At 41.5% G+C, this 22,000-nt stretch overlaps 1 protein-coding gene across 6 annotated transcripts in view; it reads right to left on the reverse strand.

Moving 5' to 3' along the window:
* The window catches only part of ksr2 (kinase suppressor of ras 2), a 142,640-nt gene that overhangs the window by 16,231 nt on the left and 104,409 nt on the right, over positions 1 to 22,000 (reverse strand). For all 6 annotated transcript variants that reach the window (XM_034225254.1, XM_034225255.1, XM_034225257.1 and 3 more), the window contains 7 exons: positions 20,817 to 20,886; positions 15,804 to 15,852; positions 14,550 to 14,911; positions 10,645 to 10,741; positions 10,420 to 10,553; positions 8,681 to 8,815; positions 5,336 to 5,465 (listed from right to left, as the gene is read on the reverse strand). In XM_034225254.1, the coding sequence (XP_034081145.1) occupies positions 5,336 to 5,465; positions 8,681 to 8,815; positions 10,420 to 10,553; positions 10,645 to 10,741; positions 14,550 to 14,911; positions 15,804 to 15,852; positions 20,817 to 20,886 (977 nt within the window). The remainder of the gene's footprint in view (positions 1 to 5,335; positions 5,466 to 8,680; positions 8,816 to 10,419; positions 10,554 to 10,644; positions 10,742 to 14,549; positions 14,912 to 15,803; positions 15,853 to 20,816; positions 20,887 to 22,000) is intronic.

Below are 22,000 nucleotides of genomic sequence, written 5' to 3' on the forward strand. Positions count from 1 at the left end.
GTACTACATGCATACATATCTAGTAATCCAAATCATTGTATCTACTTAGTAGTACTAAGTAGGCTCGAACCTGTATGGCTGAATTCCCCCTTCCAATCTCTTCATATTGCTCAAAACTTCGCCATGTTTTCGTGTGTTTACAAAGTGAACGCATGGATGACGTCACGACCATCACGTGACTACTGAAAATGGGCAAAATGGCAGCGGCCTGACGGAATATACAGGTTTTGATCAAAAAGAGCTATAAAATCATTATTTACCGGGGAATATCGCTGATTTCTTCAGGGTATGGTTTAAACATAATGTTTCACTAAATACTGAAGTTTTGATTAATTATCTAATGAGTGGAGCATTCCTTTAAGCAGGTAGCTGGTGAAGGCTGTGTTCCCGCACCCGCTCCCGGTTACGCTGCATCTGGCATTCGTCTCTAACTCAACCAGTGAAGGCAGTGTTCTCGCCCCCGCTCCTGGTAGACGTTGAACTGCCTCGTTTTTCCGTTAAGCAGGTAGCTGGTGAAGGCTGTGTTCCCGCACCCACTCCCGGTTACGCTGCATCTGGCATTCGTCTCTAACTCAACCAGTGAAGGCAGTGTTCTCGCCCCCGCTCCTGGTAGACGCGGAACTGCCTTGTTTCTCCGTTAAAGGAATGGTATGCTCATGACACTCATTTTTAAATAATTATAATCCGATAAAACAGACCAGTCTCTGCCAGTCTTTTTTTTTTTTTTTTAATCCGATGACATTATCAGTGATTTTAAACTGATTAATTACCGAAATAACATCAACACTGTGGGCGGCGCCATTTTACCGGACATGACGTAAACCATGCGTTTGGTTTCGAGGACACGTTGATGTTCATGTTATTTACTGTAGTTACTCTCTTCAAATATGCCTCATTGTATCGCGAAACATTGCCACAATTCTGATAGGAACAATCCACGGAATGCTCGGTTCCATCTGTTGCCAAAAGGTAAGCGTAGGAAGTACGTTCGGAGGCAGTGGCTAGCGAAATGTGGCAGGCCCGAACCGAAAGATCCACAGGCGCATGTATGCAGCGAACATTTCAAGTTTCCGGACGACTACTCTGAGAGTATGATAAAACATAACATGGGATTTATTGAACAACCATTACTTAATGGAGATGCAGTACCATCGGTCTTTCTGGTGTCATCACCGACCAGGACACCAGTTCGGCCAGTTGAGAAATCGCCCTCTGCAAGTGTGAAGCGACGGAGGACCAGAAGTAGTGCTCGGAGTAAGAATAAGGTATGTTATAGCGCATTTCCATTGCAGCGGGTAGCCCCGTTTAAACGTCCTTTATCATCCAGGCCAGGCCAGTTTTTGGTGGCCTTTCCATATAGCGTAGTACCGGCTAGTGGGTATTTTCCCCCAGTTTTTCCGGCCCCATAAAATCGTGGTTCTAGGGCCAGGGACAACGAGGCTGAGTATGCTAAACTAGGGAGGGAATCGCTAGCAAGGGTGGTACTACATGCATACATATCTAGTAATCCAAATCATTGTATCTACTTAGTAGTACTAAGTAGGCTCGAACCTGTATGGCTGAATTCCCCCTTCCAATCTCTTCATATTGCTCAAAACTTCGCCATGTTTTCGTGTGTTTACAAAGTGAACGCATGGATGACGTCACGACCATCACGTGACTACTGAAAATGGGCAAAATGGCAGCGGCCTGACGGAATATACAGGTTTTGATAAAAAAGAGCTATAAAATCATTATTTACCGGGGAATATCGCTGATTTCTTCAGGGTATGGTTTAAACATAATGTTTCACTAAATACTGAAGTTTTGATTAATTATCTAATGAGTGGAGCATTCCTTTAAGCAGGTAGCTGGTGAAGGCTGTGTTCCCGCACCCGCTCCCGGTTACGCTGCATCTGGCATTCGTCTCTAACTCAACCAGTGAAGGCAGTGTTCTCGCCCCCGCTCCTGGTAGACGCGGAACTGCCTTGTTTCTCCATTAAAGGAATGGTATGCTCATGACACTCATTTTTAAATAATTATCATCCGATAAAACAGACCAGTCTCTGCCAGTCTTTTTTTTTTTTTTTTAATCCGATGACATTATCAGTGATTTTAAACTGATTAATTACCGAAATAACATCAACACTGTGGGCGGCGCCATTTTACCGGACGTGACGTAAACCATGCGTTTGGTTTCGAGGACACGTTGATGTTCATGTTATTTACTGTAGCTACTCTCTTCAAATATGCCTCATTGTATCGCGAAACATTGCCACAATTCTGATAGGAACAATCCACGGAATGCTCGGTTCCATCTGTTGCCAAAAGGTAAGCGTAGGAAGTACGTTCGGAGGCAGTGGCTAGCGAAATGTGGCCGGCCCGAACCGAAAGATCCACAGGCGCATGTATGCAGCGAACATTTCAAGTTTCCGGACGACTACTCTGAGAGTATGATAAAACATAACATGGGATTTATTGAACAACCATTACTTAATGGAGATGCAGTACCATCGGTCTTTCTGGTGTCATCACCGACCAGGACACCAGTTCGGCCAGTTGAGAAATCGCCCTCTGCAAGTGTGAAGCGACGGAGGACCAGAAGTAGTGCTCGGAGTAAGAATAAGGTATGTTATAGCGCATTTCCATTGCAGCGGGTAGCCCCGTTTAAACGTCCTTTATCGTCCAGGCCAGGCCAGTTTTTGGTGGCCTTTCCATATAGCGTAGTACCGGCTAGTGGGTATTTTCCCCCAGTTTTTCCGGCCCCATAAAATCGTGGTTCTAGGGCCAGGGACAACGAGGCTGAGTATGCTAAACTAGGGAGGGAATCGCTAGCAAGGGTGGTACTACATGCATACATATCTAGTAATCCAAATCATTGTATCTACTTAGTAGTACTAAGTAGGCTCGAACCTGTATGGCTGAATTCCCCCTTCCAATCTCTTCATATTGCTCAAAACTTCGCCATGTTTTCGTGTGTTTACAAAGTGAACGCATGGATGACGTCACGACCATCACGTGACTACTGAAAATGGGCAAAATGGCAGCGGCCTGACGGAATATACAGGTTTTGATCAAAAAGAGCTATAAAATCATTATTTACCGGGGAATATCGCTGATTTCTTCAGGGTATGGTTTAAACATAATGTTTCACTAAATACTGAAGTTTTGATTAATTATCTAATGAGTGGAGCATTCCTTTAAGCAGGTAGCTGGTGAAGGCTGTGTTCCCGCACCCGCTCCCGGTGACGCTGCATCTGGCATTCGTCTCTAACTCAACCAGTGAAGGTAGTGTTCTCGCCTTAACCCAGGGGTACGGACCGCAGCTCCGGCCCCTAGCCTTCGGCTGGGTCTAATTGACAGTCGTCAGCGATCCGGCAGGGGCCCTAGCTCTGGCCCAAGAGTTGTCCGTCCTTCTGTCCAAGGACGCAATCAAGCCAGTAAGATCCTCTGCTTAGCCCAGGGGGTTCTACTCGGCGTACTTTCTCGTGAGCAAGAAAGTCGGCGGATTTCGCCCGATCTTGGACCTCAGAGGAATCAACAGATTCCCGAAGGTGCTGCCATTCTATATGCTGACCACTGCATATGCACAGGTGGAGTGGTTCTCAACCGTGGACTTGAGGGATGCCTACTTCCACGTGGGCCGGGCAAGATGGTGCCTTATATTCAGTTCCTCCGGCCCTTGGGCAGACTGGCAGCTGCCTCGGCCGCTGGGCCCTTAGGCCCGCTGTCGTTGCGCCCCATGCAGATGTGGCTGAACAGCCTTCACTTGGACGCCAAGTGGCACAGGCACAGGGAAGTCAGGGTGTCGCAGCATTGCCTCCACTCTCTGTCACGCTGGAGGGGCCTATCTCCTAGTGGGCGTGCCCATGGGCGCTATCCCATCCCGCCAGGAGACCATCACCATAGGTGCATGTCTCTCAGGATGGGGTGCAGTGCGGCAGGGCAGGACCGTTCAGGGTCAGCGGTCTGCCCAGGAGAGTGCGCGCCAGGTCAACGTGCTAGAGCTTCGGGCTGTACAGCTTGCACTCACGCACTTTCTACCCCAACTGGGGGGCTAGAATGTGCGTGTTCCTTGTGGACAGCATGTACGTTGTTGCTTAGACAACAGTCCCTTCTAGATAGTGGACGTTCTCACTCCACTTTGAATTTATGTTGCTGCGATTTCTGCCCGACATGTTCGGGTCGACGGCGCCACGGCGGGATGCCACAGGTCGGTGTCCCTCTTTATGAGAGGGGCTTTACGGCAGCGTCCCCCTAGCACCCCGAGGGCTCCGGCTTGGGACCTGCCCCTGCTGCCGGATGCCCTATCATCTCCTCCCTTCGAGCCCCTGGCTCAGGTGGGGCTTAGGTGGCTGCCCACGAAGGCAGCATTTCTGCTTGCCATAGCCTCAGGGAAGCGAGTCGGAGAGTTGCATGTCCTCTCCATAAACAATACATGCCCAAGGTGGGACTCTCAGGTGTTGCCCTTTGGGCAAATGTGGCATTCCTGCCCGGGGTCCTTCCACAAACCCACTTCAATCAGCCTGCCCAGCTGGCACGCTTTGACATTCAGGAGTACGGCACGTCGAAGTTGCTGTGCCCTGGGAGTGCCCAAAGGGCGTATATCAAGGCTACTGCCTGTATACGGCAGTAGGAGCAACTCTTGATTTTGCCCTGGCGGCACTAAAGGAGGTTATGCCCTCTAACCAGTGGCTGCCCCACTGGGTTGTCGATACCATCTCACAGGCTTACGGGGCCAGTGGCCGCCCCCTGCCATCAGGCTGAGATGCCACTCTACAAGGAGCATCTCAACATCTTGGGCTGCCCTGAGGGTGGTGCCCCTGGAGACCATCTGCGCCGCGGCGTCGTGGGCGTCTTCTGGCACATTCTCCAGTTGTCATCAGGTCAATGTCGCCACTCCCCATTCTTTGGGCGTGGTCCTTTTGCCGAGCTCCGCTGTTTCCAGTGGTGAGCAAGGGCTTGGATTCTTCATGACATTGTTGGTATAAGTCATCCAGTGCTTAAAGCACCGCCTCTGGCGGTCAGTAGGGACAAAATAGAACGATAGTTACGGCTGTAACTATGGTTCTATGAGTCCCGGAACAGATCCTCTGACGACACCGGCTGATATAGCCGGTGTCACGTGGGTCACAGGTGACTTTGTTGTTATTGGTACTCGAGCTGCGCATTCGCGCGATGGACATATCCAGTGCTTAAAGCACCGCCTCTGGCGGTCATCCGGGACTCATAGAACCGTAGTTACAGCCGTAACTATTGATTTAATGGGCTGAGAGAAAAAGCAGGAATGCACTTAAGTTTCACAAATAGGATAATTAACAAATTGTGACAAATGAAAAAGAAAGAGAGCCCTTACTGATATCTCCTTCCCCATGCCAGTTTGGGCGAGGTTTGGCTTCATCCCGCTGCCAATCTGCCAGATGATCACCTCTGCTGGCTGACTCTTGTAAGGCCACTCACGTGCGTGTAACTCGTACCAGATGGTGCTGTGATGAAAGAGGAACAAAGAGATGGTCAGCGCTTTGTACTGTCTGTCTACAACACCATATTTCCTAAAACACAGCTACGGAGGGTTCACATTCCGCCCAGTGCTAATGCCACCAGGCAAGATTCCAGGTGCGACTTCTGTAAGCCATCAAACTCAATGTTTTAATCAGCTTTCAGATTCACTGACAACAGTTGATGATGCTCTGCGCAGTTTTATAGCAAACATTAGAATTCCGTGGATGAATTTAATCTATAACTTAAGGGTCTCCTATTATGCTATTTTTAGGCATTACATTACATTTAGCTGACGCTTTTATCCAAAGCGACTCAAAATAAGTGTATTCGACCAAGAAGATACAAACTTGAAGAAAACAGAATCATATAAGTACATCAGGCTTCATAGAGCCAAAACATTTCAAGTGCTACTCAACTGGCTTTAGATAAGCCAGTCCTTTATAAGTATATAAGTGCTTTGTTAGTAATTCTATCGCTCGAAGTGGAGTCAAAAGAGATGAGTTTTCAGTTTGCGCCGGAAGGTGTGTAAGCTATCTGCTGTCCTGATGTCAATGGGGAGCTCATTCCACCATTTTGGAGCCAGGACAGCAAACCCACGTGTTTTTGCTGATGGGAACTTGGGTCAGCTTGGTTGTGCCCCTGTTTTTAGAGATTTGGGTAAGGAGGAAAAGAGAGAGGGTTTTGTTTTCTGACACTTTGAGAGTTCCCTGACACACCGGGGAAACATATTTAGGTATAAAAGACATCAAAAAGTGCATTTTGCATGATAGGTGCCCTTTAAATCCAGAATTTAAAGCGACAGTACATTTCTAAAAACAGCTCATTACGCTTACATGTAAGCGTGTGAATAAGCGGTTGTTTTCATTCTGCTCTTGCACGTCTAGTTTGATTAGCGTAAAAATAGCTCTTTGCCAGGAGTAGAAAGTTTTCGATGAATATGTAAAACAGCCATGGGGGTCACCTCTAGGAAACACAAGAGATATGAGAGCAGCTGGACATTGTGCACCAGCACTGCACTCTTCTTCCCTTCAGGATGATAAAGCAACAAAACCTCCATATGGGTGACCATCTGAAAATGCAATAGTGCTAGGAGCCAACAAAGCAGGGTCCACCCCCTCAAATGAATAAGTAATGGGATTGGAGGAGGAACAGGCGCCCTGGGTATTTTTAATTAACTAATTAAATTTAAAATTGGACTTTAGAGGAGGAGAGGCAGGACGCTTTGGTTTGAGAAACCAGAGGGACACTCAAGAGAAGCAATCTAGTAGGTGTGATGATTTCAGTCAAAATGAACCCAACTGTCCTTACCCAACAATATCATATATATATTCTAAAACTGTGGTTTGGTTCAATTCATTTTGCCATTAACAACTACAATTCACTGTTAATGGAATAATACATTCCGCCTAGCCACCAAAATCATACAATGCAAGTGGTTTGCAAACTTAGCCGAAAGATACTTCCCGTTTACAAAATATTATAACATTATTTTTTGTATTCAAAACAAACCATAATATGCTTTGTTTTAAACAATGTGTACCGCTGTTCTTCTGCTTTATACTACTGTAACACATAATAAATTAAGATGACAGCATTGGTAGATACTATTGGCGAATGATAAGATATTGTTGAATCATTATTTCCATCACCCCAAACGATTTAGACTACCAAGTACTTCAGCAAAAAAAGAGAAAAATGTAAAAACCCACAAACAAGCCACCCTTCTATACATTCATTTTAATATATGTACAATTCCTTAGCTTGTCTTTCTTTGCAGTCACAATATATGTTTACTTTATTTTTATGTTTACTTTATATGAATGGAGATTGTAATTTTATTTTCCTTAGATGCTATATTGATCGAGGTTGAATTCTACTTTTCAATTCCCAGAAACCGCTTGTTTTTGCCTGACACTCATCAAATTGCCTGACACTCATCAAACCCCATAACCTCCTGTGCAGCTGAGACGTACACCGAGTAAACAAACTACCACACACAACTAATGTTGTGAAGCCAAAATGTAAAAGTTTCTAAAAGCCAGAGGTCTGAATCTGTGGCAGACGTCTCTCGTTACTCCCTCTGTACATTTTGTGATAGCCCCGTTAACAGTGGTTCACTTACAGTAGTTGTTTGCATATTTGTGCTTATACTTGTAAATCTGTTTATCTTTAGTACAACGTTAACTGTTGTTAACTTGTCCCCAGACTGTGTTTTATAACAGCCTATTTTTGTTAGCCCAATTCCTTTTCCCACTTTAGAAGTGAGGTTTTCTTTTGTTTGTGTACTAACTTGTTAAAACTCTTATTTAAAGAGTCTTCCTTAGTTCCCTTTGTTGTTTATTTAAACCGGTGCCTTTGTGGCCTTTTGTTTTGATTGTGGCTGCTTGTGGCCAATTGTATTGAGCTCCCTCAATAAACAACTTCTAATTGACCAATTTCCAACTGGTTCTATGTTACTTTCCACGAGCCGGGACGTAACAATGAGGTTTAGAACATATTATATATATATATAATCGAAAACCAGCTTCCTTTGCAAATCTGATGGAGTCACTCCTCTGCCTAATACATTAAATGATGTCACACAATTTCCCTTTTTCCTGTAATTATCCAACAGTTTAAAATTAAAAAAGATAACTCTTTAAAAAAAACTAAGCTTCCAACCTTCTCTTGCACCAACATGGGGGAACCAATCACAAGTCAGAGAGTTCTGTAATATAGTTTCTCCAATATCTTGCTCTCTTCCAGTTGCCAGTTGACAATTTGAATCCCCATCACCACTGTAACTAAAGGTTCATTCATAAAGGAGATGCGGTAAGTCAGGGGTCTTCACTGTTCCTGAGGATATATGATCCTTCCCAAAATCTGTCATATTGGACCAAGGGGTGTAAATGTCAAAATCAGATACATTTCAAGCAATTAAGTTTTAAAACGTCTTATCCTGCTCTCATTAAATAAAGCAGTAAGCAGTGAAAATCTATAATGAGATCTGGAAACGTGTTAATGAGAGTCGCCTTTTCGTCATGTGATGTGGAGTTTTTGGCTGCTCTGTAGAAAAGTAAGAAATAATTTATTTCGCATGAATATTTGGGTTTTGTTTACCCTCTCTGTCAACAGTGGGCGAAGATCGACCAACATCAGGCTTTGGCATATTGTCTGTAAAGAAAACACACAGGAGGGCTTCAGCTGAGACGACACATACCCAAAGGCAAAGACATCCGACTGTTTGGAGAAGGGAAGTTTGTCCTCCTCTGTCTCTGGGGAGAGCTGCTCGATTATTTCTGGGGCCAGGTGACACAGCCAGCCGTTGGGGATCCTCAGTTTGTCTTCTCTTCGGCTGGAGGACGAGGAAACATAGAGAGAACATGTCAGGGTTTGTTGATCTTATTTACCATTCTGCCAAGCCACAGTAGAGATGTTTGTTTTCGCTTTTTCATTATACTACATTGTCTTTGCAGATAGACATAATAAGATAAGTGGAGGATGTTGCCTTCAATTATTGTTCAAGAAAAGTATGAACACTTTGGGCTTTTCAGCTGCATCGCTGGCATATTGTTACAATAACAGCTCTGTTCTGTAGGTCAGACACATTTCAAGGAACACTATTCAAATATCTATGTACAACAATAAAGTGTGCTTTATTCTAGATCTCCCGTCACCTTACCCTCACACCTACAGTATTTTCTTCACTTGACAATTAATTGTAAGGTTTAGAAGCTCAACTTATAAAAACTACATTTGTTTGTAGGTGCTATAACCTGCTTGTCGACAATGTAAAATGTCAGACGAAGTCAGGTATGTTATTTGTCTGATTACATACTTGGAAAATGTACTGTTAAAACGATCCTGCTTGGCCTGCAGATGTAGGCGTATTCAGAAAGCCTGCAGGTCTGTCTTTCACTACCGAAGAACTTCTGAAGGGTTAATGATGAAAGTCATGGCTTCATGAGGTCAATCTCAACTGGATAAGCTATACGATTCCTTTTTTTCAGCCATGAAAACGGTTACTGAAGACGATTAAGGGTTATTAAGTGATGTTATACTTACAGCAAAGATGTAATATTGCCAAGAAAATGTTGAACTTTCAGTTACATTTGAGGCGTTATGTCATTACCCAACATCCAATGCTGTTGATCCAACCAAAAAAAGGGTGTTGCTCCTCTATTTCTTTTTACAAGGGGCCCTATTATGCTCTTTGGGGTATTCCCTTTCTTTTAGTGTGTTATATAGCTTTCTGTGCATTTAAATGGTCGGTTAAGGCTTAAAACCCCAAAACGCCTTTATTGAACTCCATTGTTTCCTCCTGTAACATAGTGACATCACTAAGGACCACTCTTGCTTCTATTGACTAGCACTCCAAAACATTGTACGTGACAGGCTAAGGGGCGGTACATCTCTAAGCGTTTTACCAATCATAACAGAGCCGGACAGCTAACCAATCAGAGCAGACTGCACTCTGGTTTCAGACAGAGGGTGAAAAGGGGTGTGTCAGCACAGGCAGTATGAGAAAAAGAAAGAGCTTTTTGAACATTAAAGCAGGAAAACTAGTCACAGTAAAGACACAAAATACAATCATGAACCTGAAAATAAGCATAATATTGCCCCTTTAAAGCCAGTCATAAAACTAGGCAATACACTTCAGAGCAGTAAAGCTAAAATAATATTGGTTAAAGAATGTTTACAAAAGCTGAAGTAAATCAGGTTCGTTAAGAAGAATCTTGCTTGAAAGATTGCACAGTATGTTTACAGACTGCTTTTACTTCAAAAGAAGAATACAAAATAAAGTTACTTTTTGTGAATAAGTAGACCATATACCTCCTCTCAAGGTGTCATAGTCCCTATACCATGTGTGCCATGTGTTGAAATAATGTCATTCTGTTTCCAAGGCAAATGACTGCCTAAGTCCTTTTCCTGTCTCAGATGTGTGCTGAAAATAATTACCTGCCAGCCTGCAAAACCCCTGATATGGTGAAGAGTCCAAAGTCGGTAATGACGACTTTCCCGTTGTCATAAAACACGTTTTTGGACTTCATTTCTTTGTGTAAGATCCCCTTTGCATGGAGGTAGCCCATCCCCTGAGGACAGAGAGAGAGAGGAATATGACTTTTCTGTAATGTGATGGGCACTGCACAAGTGTTCCGGGGAATCAGTGCAGAGTTGTTTTACCTTGACCATCTCTTGTGCGATCTGTCTTGTTTTGTTAACATCCAGGACAACCTTGGCATCACGCACCACGGAATAAAGTGTCCTTCCTTTACACAAGCTGAGAGAGGGGGACAATGACAAGTATTACTGTGTAGGCTTATGTAATCATTTTATTAACTTCAAAACATTTGAGGTCTTTAAACTTTTGCAATTCATTTTCCATCTGTCCGAAAAAATTAAGAATGACAGTCAACCTATGTGCGACTTGAGTCAGCTACATTTCGTCATCAAACGGACCCTGTTTTCTTAAAGATGAATTATGGGACACAAATACTATTAAATAGGGTGCATCATCAAACTGGGCTCTTATTTAATTTTAAACACGTTACTTGGTATTGTATTTCAGGAACAATACAGAACAGTCAGGTATCTTGTTCTGCAAACCCATCAGCTCTTAAATCACTGTTTTCCACTGTACTTACATTTCATTTGACAGTGTGTGTCTTTTTCATTTGATGCTTTTCTGTAAAGCCCTCTCAATTGCCTTATAAAAATATCTAACATAAATACACTTTCCTTGCCTATGGCTTTTTTTGCCACTGTTTTCAATTCAATGTAAATTGGGACTATTCATCTAGCACTGTGCTGTTAGTTCTTTTGTTTATACAGTTTTATTAAAAATGTAAGCTTGTTTATGTATTTTATTGACTCCTTTTAAATAGTTTTTGCAAGGTACTGTTAATTATGTTATTGTTACTTTTTACATTGCCAATGCTGCATTCAAGACATGTCTGCAGAATAAGAGAAAGGAAAATGCCCTATTGTTACAATGTTCACGCTTTATTCCAAGATAAATTCCAATTACCCATAGCTTAGATAGTGGCTTTCAGGGGGCGATTTAACGTTAGTACTATGATTTGCCAAATCTCGTGAAAATGTTCGGAATATATGTGGCTTGTGAAAAAATGTATCCAAAAGGGTTTACTTTGGTAACTATTAGGTTTTGCGTACGTGAGGACCACACAAGCTAATTTTGGCTTGTTATAAAACTTTTGACTCAAGATACACAATATCTTCTTAGTTCACTTCTCAAATAGCTGCTCTCACTTCATATAACCAGTCATCTTTGATGTCAAATGTGTTTTTGCCAACCAAATAAACTGGCTTCACCTGCAGTTCGAGATGTTGTTGGAGGATGAAATGCCATCATTTCTAACTGACACGCGGGCCCACTTGGTGTCAGGGTGAGGCTGTTACATGTGAGAGGTAGTGTCATATTTCTGGAGGGGTGCCTCAAAGCAGCTTATTAATAGACAGCTCTACAGCTGCCCCCCCCGCCTAACACCTGAAGCCCTCAACCCCAACTGTGCCATGCAGGTGACCAACAAAGGACCTGAAGCCAACAGTTCATACATATTCATTACCTGACAGCAGCTGCATTTTTAGAGGCTCTCTGTCCTCTGGCTATTTATAACACCCAAATGTGGCTTATGGCTTCAGTGTAACTTCAGTAGAAACCTTACATACACCTTATGACAACAATTACTGCTATACCTCAGAGGCAGCGCTTGATAAAAAGATAGTAAAGCCACCTCAACAAGCTGAAATTCACCTATGTACGTTTATCAAACAGGGGCAGTGCACATTATTCAACATTTCTGTAAATGTGCCAGAGTTAGCCAAGAGGCTATTTTTCCTCTGTAGTCCCTGGACAGATTTCGTAAGTCACCTTAAAGACACATATCATTTTAAACAAGTAAATACAATCAAATAAAAACATGCAACTACTGGAAATCTTCATAAAAAAACTCAACAACAAAAATAAACAAAACAAGAAAGAACATGTTAAAACACAGGCAGTGTCGACAGACAGTGGGTTTTAAGGTGCAGAAGATTATAATCATAGTCATATAGATATAACCCTGTGTTCTGTACACTAGGCAGAATCGATCAACTGCCACTTGTGACAAATGAAACGATCAATGTTTATGGTTTCACTAATGCACCCTGAAAATTATCATCCTTAATAAACCACAATTAATATTACACATTTATCTCGATGAGTATCAGAAAGTGCATTCCAGTCCCCTTTTTGAAAAGAGTAATAGGAGAAGCAGATTATTGGTGGATAACAAAGCCACCTGTTGCACTGACATTTGCTATTATTCTCAGCAATCAGGAAGGCATCTCCCCTGCACTCACCACAATTTGAGCAGGCATCAACTGCAATCACACATCTCAATCAATCAATCAGTCAAGCCGGTATTCAAAAGCTGTTTACCATCACTGTGAATGCAATGAGAAGGGAGTCATTTCTTTGACTATTAGCTTCATGAAATCCCTTTTTAAACTGTCAGTCCAGCTTGGAAATCCCACTCTTTCTTCTCTGTCTTAACAGAGAATGTAGGAAGAAAAAGTAAATTTGTTCTGCTGTCAAATACATATTAAAAGAGAAGATACAAAGAGGCTGATTATTTTTCTTATTGAGACATTCTTCTTTGTTCACAGCCTGTGGCAAACATCAGAACAACTTTCTTTTTGAACATTATTAGTTAATTAATTAAACTGGAGATGTTTCCTTGTGATGGTTTTAGATAGTTTGTGATGGTAACACAGCCTCGTAGAAACATGAGAAAGTAGGTTGTTCACTATGCAGGCAGATTGACTCCAACCGCTATAGTTAAGACAACTACAGCAGGCGATGTGAGTGCTTCTAGCAGCCTGTTCTCATCATAATGTCTGTGGCACGCTTCATTGTCCCAGAGGCGGCCCGATCAGTGCCTGGTCTGAAATGAGTCCCAGGGGGACAGGGACCAGCTTTAGAAATTAAGAAGCAGAGCACACCACGATTTTTGGAGGTGTGATTCATTGTAGGAGTCTCCCAAATAATATTGCAGAAAAATGAACATGTGAGCAGTGGGGATTAGTGTATTCATGAAAAAGTAACACATATATTAGATATTTTCGCCCCTTTCTTTCAATGTGGAATATCAATCTGTATGGGCAGTTTAAACTTGTTGCCCTCCTAAAAGTTTGCAACTTTTTTGACAGTACAAATGCATTAAATGAACATGTTTTATGGATACATGCAGTATTTCGTTTATATATATTATATAGAAATGATATACTTGAATGAAATACACAAAGGTGAAAACACTTCTTATCAAATATGTCTTAGTGTTAGGCTTTTATCAGCAATTGTTATGTATTAAACATTTCAACATCACATGATACAGCTGTCTTTTTCTCTTCAGTTTTACACATACATATTTATAATTTAAATGGATTGCAATATTTTGACTGTAGACATGATAACATTTATTTTAGAAATCATGTTAATAACCTCTACTATTTTGATCAATGCAATGTTATATCCAAGTCTATCTTATTGCCCAGAACTAAATTAATATAAATTATAAAGTTCCCTGCACTATATTCTGCCATTCCTTTGGAAACATGTATTGTTATGACTGTGCTATGCTTTATTTATACTATACTGTCTGTACATTCTAAAATGTGGCAAATGAACTTAAACTCAAAATATACTGCTTTTCATAATTGTTCTCACTTCCTTCGTGTTTTTATAGTTATATTTTCCTCTTTTTTTTTATATGATTCTTGATCTTGTGTTTCTGCCTGCCAATTCTGTACAACATAACAAAAGTAGGCTTTGAGTATGTAGTGTTTTCACACTTGAAATCTTGAAAAGTATACTTAAAAAAGTCAATATAATATATAAGCATACTAAATGACGCTATGAGTGTGTTGTGTCACTGCAATAAACAATGGAAATGGAGGTATTTAAAACAAAATGACATATATTGCAGATGTAGTTACAAACTAAACTTGTAACTAGGAGATATAACAACAAAGCAAGTTCTTCAGCAGCCATGGGGTTTATTTCACAACACATGTCCCGTCTTTACCTTGTGATGATTGCCAGGTGTGGTGGGCTCATGCAGGCCCCCATAAACAGCACCACGTTCTCGTGGCGAGTGTTGCGATAACCCATCACCTCACGCTTGAAGGCCTTGAGCTGATCCTCGTTGTCCCGCTCGATGTCGATCAGGCGGATGGCCACCTCACCGTGCCAGCGTCCGTGGAAAACTTTGCCAAAGCGCCCCCTGCCGATCATCTCCCCGATCTCAAGCTGCTCAAACGGGATGTCCCACTCCTGCAGGAAGATGCTGGTCTGGCTGGCCTTGCGTGGGAAGTTGCGCGCCGACAGGAGCGACAGGTTCATCTCCTCGAACTCGTCACCGGAATCCTCGTCATTGCCGTCCTCATTCTGTGATCAAGCGAAATTGAAATGTTCTTTGGTAGCTGTAGGCCTGCTTTTCACAGGTGTACATACACATAGAATACATAGAATACAATATTTGACCAAGATGTCAAATGCTTTTATTCTGACAAATGCCACTGAGTCTGTAGACACAAACTGAAACATTGACAATAAAGTTGACTTTGACTTTTGAGAGCTGGAGGATTCAAATCTGCTGAAACCTCTTCTAAAGGAAGTTTCACAAATAAACATGGTTGTTCATTCGCTGAATGTAAAAACGAGTTCTGTCATATTATAGTACATTGAATCATTGACTTCATCAATGCATATGTACTAGCATATACACATATACAGTATATATATATATATATCATCTATGTTTCCTCTATATAAAACAGCATCATTTTTGTCAAGTTGTGTTAGTTCGAAGTACTCACTGCTGTTTAGGCCATTGCCAATAACATTCAAAAATAGTTATGAAAAGGGAAAACAGCCAGAGGGAAATTATTTTTGATTTATTCTGATTTGATTTCAAATATAATGTACTGCAGAATTGAAAATGACCTAATCAAAGATGCCTGCTGGAATACTATTCAAAGCAATCTTCATCATATTGTCTCAAGATATTTCATTTTTACAGAACGGAGATGACGTCGAGTTGCATCTTTTCCTTCCTGCTGCTTTTCACTCAAAACGTACCTGGAGGGGAGCCGAGTCAGATTATGCTAAATGAGAGAACGGTGCAAATGACTACGACAAGTGACGGTGAGAGCTATACTCGGTCTTCATTTGGATTCACAAATCATTTTACACTGATGTTACTAACAGAAATGTTACACAGTATGATGTATGTAAAACATTCACATCTATTTAAAAGCATCACAAAACAAGGACTTACGTCTGATGTAGGCTCAACTTCGATTTGAAGTAAAGGGTTGCCCTCATTCCTAAAAGAAAGAAGAATACAATTTAAAATAAAACTATGACAAAAAACTCTTTCACTCATAACTGATGAGTATATGTGTTGTTTTTATTTATGTAGTGTTTTGCACCATTAATCAGGTTTTTAAATGGCTTTTTGTTTTGTTATAAATTGATGGTAAATGGACTGTACTTATATAGCGCTTTATCCAGTCTTTACGACCCCTCACAGCGCTTTACATACTACATGTTATTCACCCATTCACACAGAGCAGTACCACTTGCTCTAGGACCTAACATTCACACACATTCACACAACGTTGGCCATGCCATCGGGAGCAACTCAGGGTTAAGTATCTTGCCCAAGGATACATCGACATGTTGACTGCATGGGCTGGGATCGAACCCACAACTTTCTGGTTGAAAGACGACCGCACTCCCTCGCAGCCAGTCGCCCATTATATTGTATAAATGATTCATTCTTGATATCTTGTCTCCTGGAATGTTGCAGACTTGATCGATGCCCTGATAAATATGTATGAGTCACATCTATGATGTTAGATATTTAGACAATTGCTTCTCCCACTAAGAGAGGAGGTTGTGAAATGAAAGTCATTCAGAGGGAGAACAACTGGATATAAAACACGAAATAACAGTTTACCCTTGCATGGGCTAACCAAGGTTTAACATTAGAACTTGTGTGATGTGTAAATCTTTGTTTGGTGTAATTATTTCCTATTATGTGCAATACCTGTTTTCATGCTCTGCTGCAACGAAAACATTTCCAAATTTGGGATAAATAAAGTATATCTTATCTTATTTAACTGTCTTTGTTAATGCCATTTTCTTCAAGTACAATGGTGATTGGTGGATTTAGTATTGTTCAATGCTATGTTTGAATAGTGATGCTGCTGATGTGTAAGCTTGTTTACCAAACTTAAAGAATCATTTAATGTACTCCATGGATTTAAACTCCATTCACCTGATACGCGGTAAAGGGATCATGCTGGCGTTGCCGCAGCGTTTTTATGGAGAGAGTTTTGCTAAGGGGGGGGAAGCACAACCCACGTGATCACGCAGGGTTCAAAATTGTGGCCAAGCAATGTGCTAAAATGTCGAGTTTTTCAACTTTGACCTTTCGACACACACAATCAGAAGACAGCTGTATGTAGCAGCTTAAGCTAGCAAGCAAGGTAACCATAGCAACTAAACTTCACTAGCTACTGCAGAGCCACTATTTAAAGTATACTACGTCATCGAGTGGCGCCGAATGCTGGGCATTTAAACAGTCCTTCCGTGCCACTCGATGACGTAGTATACTTGAAATAGTGGCCGTTTCTCAGGCCGTTTCTCAATCGCGAGGAAACTGGCTTCCAAGCCAATATTTCAAGGATACTACGTCATCGAGTGCCGCCGAAGGACTGTTCCAATCTCCAGCATACATGGAATTCCACCAAGGCCGCGTCCTTGGTTTGGGGGTAATTTCGATGCTGCACATGGGTAGACTTTGCGTCCTTCAAATCCCCACAATGCTTTGCGCACGGACCAATTTCCCCAAATCTGTGGCGGAAAATGTAAGGCGGGGCCTCTCATATGACGCACACCTGCACACTTGCTAGCCTGTTCCACTCTTCGTTTTCCGAATGCCAGGAAGGATTCTTGCCTAGCTTCTGAAGGAAGTGACTCGGAAGACATGTGCTACCAAGCAAGCATCCTCGCGATTGAGAAACGGCCTCAATCTCGAGGAAACTGGCTTCCATGCCAATATTTCAAGGATGCTACGTCATCGAGTGCCGCCGAAGGACTGTTCCAATCTCCAGCATACTTGGAATTCCACCGAGGCCGCATCCTTGGTTTGGGGGTAATTTCGAGGCTGCACATGGGTAGACTTCGCGTCCTTCAAATCCCCACAATGCTTTGCGCACGAACCAATTTCCCCAAATCTGTGGCGGGAAATGTAAGGCGGGGCCTCTCATATGACGCACACCTGCACACTTGCTCGCCTGTTCCACTCTTCATTTTCCGAATGCCAGGAAGGATTCTTGCCTAGCTTCTGAAGCAAGTGACTCGGAAGACATGTGCTACCAAGCAAGCATCCTCGCGATTGAGAAACGGCCAGTGGCTCTGCAGCAGCTTTACTCGACATTGAGAAACGGCCACAGCCTTGTGATGAAAATAGCCAGTTAGGTTTCGTTTTGTTTCTATGGTTACCTCCCTTGCTAGCTTGTGCTGCTACATACCTGCTACATACAGCTCTCCATAGAAACACAATGCCAATACCAGCTTTAGACATGCACCTTTGTACCATTGCTTGTTTCACAAAGAGCAGTTAAACACAAGGATAGTACAAAAAAAAAGTTGATGCAGCAAAACCAGAGATACTTTATCATCATCCTATTTATCTCATGCATTTGAACTGGTTCTCAAAACCTACCGCCAACATTACCCACAATGCAACTCGATCACCTACAGTTGGGTCGGAGCTTTGGGTGTGTTATGCTAGGAATAAATGTAGCCTCAAACGGCCGCCAGATTTGTTTTCCCATTATCAATAGACTTGGATTGATATAGAATTAGGATATTGCATTTTTTTTAATCAGTCAGGACTTTATTCAGGGTATTTTCTTGACGGTACACTGTTTTATTATCTCAGCATTTATCAGGCTGTGAATTTGGTTCCAGATTAAACTGAGAATAAGTTACTGAAATGCAGGCTTTTATACTAATTAATTGCCTCTAATTATCAATTTCCCAGGCGTTTTGCGGTATTAACTTTCAGGTGCGTTTTTGCCAAGAGCCCCTATTAATTTCTGACCCCGGCATGTACAGTGTCACTTACACCGTGGGTGCCACAGACACGACACAAATGATCCCGCTTTCCCCTCTCCAACCCCCCCCTCCTCTGTCCACAGAGCTGGCTGTGTAACATCAGCGTGTAACCTCTCAAAACCTTTCTGTGGTAATATCAATTTCTGGACTCTGGGTGAAGACTAAAGGTGAGGCAGCGTATAAAATAATGTGATTACTGTGGCGCCAGGGGCCCCCACCACGTTTCGATTTCTGCTCTAATGAGGGGTACCTGCCGGGTGTTGGGGACTGAGACAGGCCCTCATTAACCCTGGAATGAGGCCATTAAGGCCAAAGAAACCTTATCTGCCACTGCAAGAGCATACAAAGATGTGGGAAAGGAGGGACAATAGCTTTAATTAAATCAGAGGAATACGGCTTTCATAACCCGTGCTAATGTATTCACATTCGTCAAAAGGCAAAGAACGAGAGACTGTGAGTGAGAAATGGTGAAATGGTCCATCTAGAGGTATTATAATGAGCAGAGACTCAAAGGCATGGGGTTGAAGATGAGCGTGTGTTTTTCATGCATATTTCCAATTTTTTAAAGAGGTTTCTTCACTATCTATGTTCTAAATGTAACGCTGCATGACACTGTCTTAATGTAGATTACATATAGGATATATGACCATTGATCATTTGGGATTTAATCATCTAGCTGTCACAAACACCAGATGTATCCAATACTTGTGGATGTGTTACTGATGCCCCTCTAAGAAACACTAAATGGCATTTTTGATAACTCTCACTAACTATAGTACATATGTTATATAACTTTCACTATTAACCTGTTCTATTAGCCTCGGCCTGAAAATGTGTTAGCTTTTATATTTTCATTGCCATTTTTAAAAAGCTACAACATGGCCCTAAAGGGTTCTGAAACAAAATGTGTGTCTAGTCTACTTTTGTCAACATCATTCTTTTGATAAAGGTTAAAGTGTGATTATTATGTAAGGCAAAGACAAAATGTTATTAAAGGTTTTAGCTAGAAAAGCCACACAGGAGTTGGAGTTGTTGAAAGGTTGACAACAAATCCTTGTTTTATGATGTTTGTCTGTACAACCATCTGGCAGTTCTGTCTGAATATACAATCATCTATCTCACATCATATTGTTCATGGTTAGGAATATTGCTCTTGACGTCAGATCGCATGACTCTTATGGCGGCCATATTAGCTCCCAACAAACAAAACATTTTTTGATTACATTTGTCCTGTTGCAAATTAGAAAAACCTAAATCATTCTACTACAATTGCTATTGTTCTCTTCTGTCATGTATTTTTCATGTGTAGCATAATGGACTAGAACTAACTGAATTCTTCGGTAACCCTTTGTTGCTTAATGACACTAAGTGATCCTTGAAAAACCCCAGTCTTTTCCAACGCTATAGAGCCTCCTGTTATGTGTGCATTACATTACCTTTCGTACTTTATTTTCTGCTATAAATATTTCCGGGCTTTCATTTACATATTCTTATTTCAAAGCTGACAGCTGCTTAAAGAATGTAGCATGAAGACGACAAAAATATATTTTGTATCTAAATACATCACTAGCCTGGGGTTAAGCATCATTTAAAACAACAGCCATCATCTGTCTAGGACCTCTTCAAGTGGATGTTCATAAAATAAAACAAATGACATTATTTACTATTGATTAATCCATTACAATCCATAAGTACAGTCCATATTTCATCAAAATTAACCATCTGCCTATAGATGGGGCTGATTTCGCCCTGTTTCTAAGATAGATTGAGATTCTGATCCAATTAACATCTGGGTCGAAAGGCATCTCATCACTCCTCCTCCTTCTCCGGTTGTTTTCCCGTGACCACTGGCTTCCTCAAAGAGCTAGTGAAAATCCAGTTGGCATCCCAAGTGTAGCGTGAACGAAAGGATGTGCTGACATTCAGAGTATTCGTCATGTAGGCTCCCGCATTGAAATTGTCACCCAAATATCTGTGCTCCAATAAATTTGACCTGGCCTCTGACCAGCGGCCACGGAGAGGAGGAGACAAAGGAGCGTGTAGATGAAAGGGAGATAACTGACAAGTACTTATGAGGAATATAATAAGTACTTTCTTCATTTCTTCCAAGGTAGACATGTGGTTTTGATGAATAACGTGTTATAATGAATGATCTGCTCACCCTGGTTCAGACAGTACGGGGTGCAGGATGACCTGTGGTGCTCTGCTTGGAGGAGCTTCTGGAGCAACATCTGGGGAAATTAGAGTAACAAATATCAAACAAACAGGTTAGACCAAAGCGATGCATCTTTTTGTTGAATAACGAGACACCTTTAGAAAGCATTTGAACAGTTGATGTCCCAACTGAAGTTAACGGGAGCACAATGAAACACACCGCTACTAAATATAAAATTATTACCAACCAGTTGACTGATTCACATATAATCTGGATTATTTTAACATCAATTTTGTTAAACCTGTATCTTTTGGTCTCTATTCTTCTATAGGGCTGGAAAAAAGATGTAATAATTTATTTCCTCAATATTTGAATGGCATTTTTATTAAACCACTAGCAACTACCATATAGATGAAAGCAACTAAGTAGTGAACCACATTTAGAAAGTGAGACTGTTTGTATTCAATTAGGGTTGTGAAAAAAGTCAAACATACTTTATTGATATTTTACTAAGACTTTACTGAGTGCAATTGTTTAGTTAATCTTTCTTTTTTAAAGGAAGTGATTGAATTCAGCTATAGGTAAGGTATATGTACCTTGTACCTCCATCTTAAAATAGATAAGTCTGCATTAAAAGGGGTTCCGGCTTAATAGCAATTGATACATTTAAAAGTTTCACTCCCAGGAAACATATTTTAGAGCAACAAACATTTGACTTTGATTCAAATGCCCGCATTCCCACATTTCCACAAACTGTATGTCCACGTTTTTCGAGGCCTGTGTAAATCCAGATTCTCCTTATTTAAAAAAAAAAAAAGTGTTAACATGGTAAAAACATAATCAAATCCACCGCAGCATATCTTTTCCCTGGGGTGAAAGCAGCAAAGAAAAGTCAATTCCCACACATTGTTTGAAGATTTCAATTAGAGAACACCAAAATCATATCATGATACATTGGGAATATCATTTGCATTTATGGCAATTCATCACTGAAGCAATTTCAAATCACTTAGTGCTGACAGTGTGCTGGAATTCAACACGTTTTGTTCCTTTTCTTTGCACCTGGTGTGCAGTTTGCAGCAGAGAACATGTTAGCTGCACAAAGGAACGCTCACATTCTCCTAACCCTTTTGTATTGGAGTCTGACGTTCTAGACATAATGTGTATGGAAATATCAATAAGCTTAGAAA

Source organism: Gymnodraco acuticeps, unplaced genomic scaffold (assembly GCF_902827175.1).
Source record: "Gymnodraco acuticeps unplaced genomic scaffold, fGymAcu1.1, whole genome shotgun sequence".
NCBI classification, from domain to species: Eukaryota; Metazoa; Chordata; class Actinopteri; order Perciformes; family Bathydraconidae; genus Gymnodraco; species Gymnodraco acuticeps.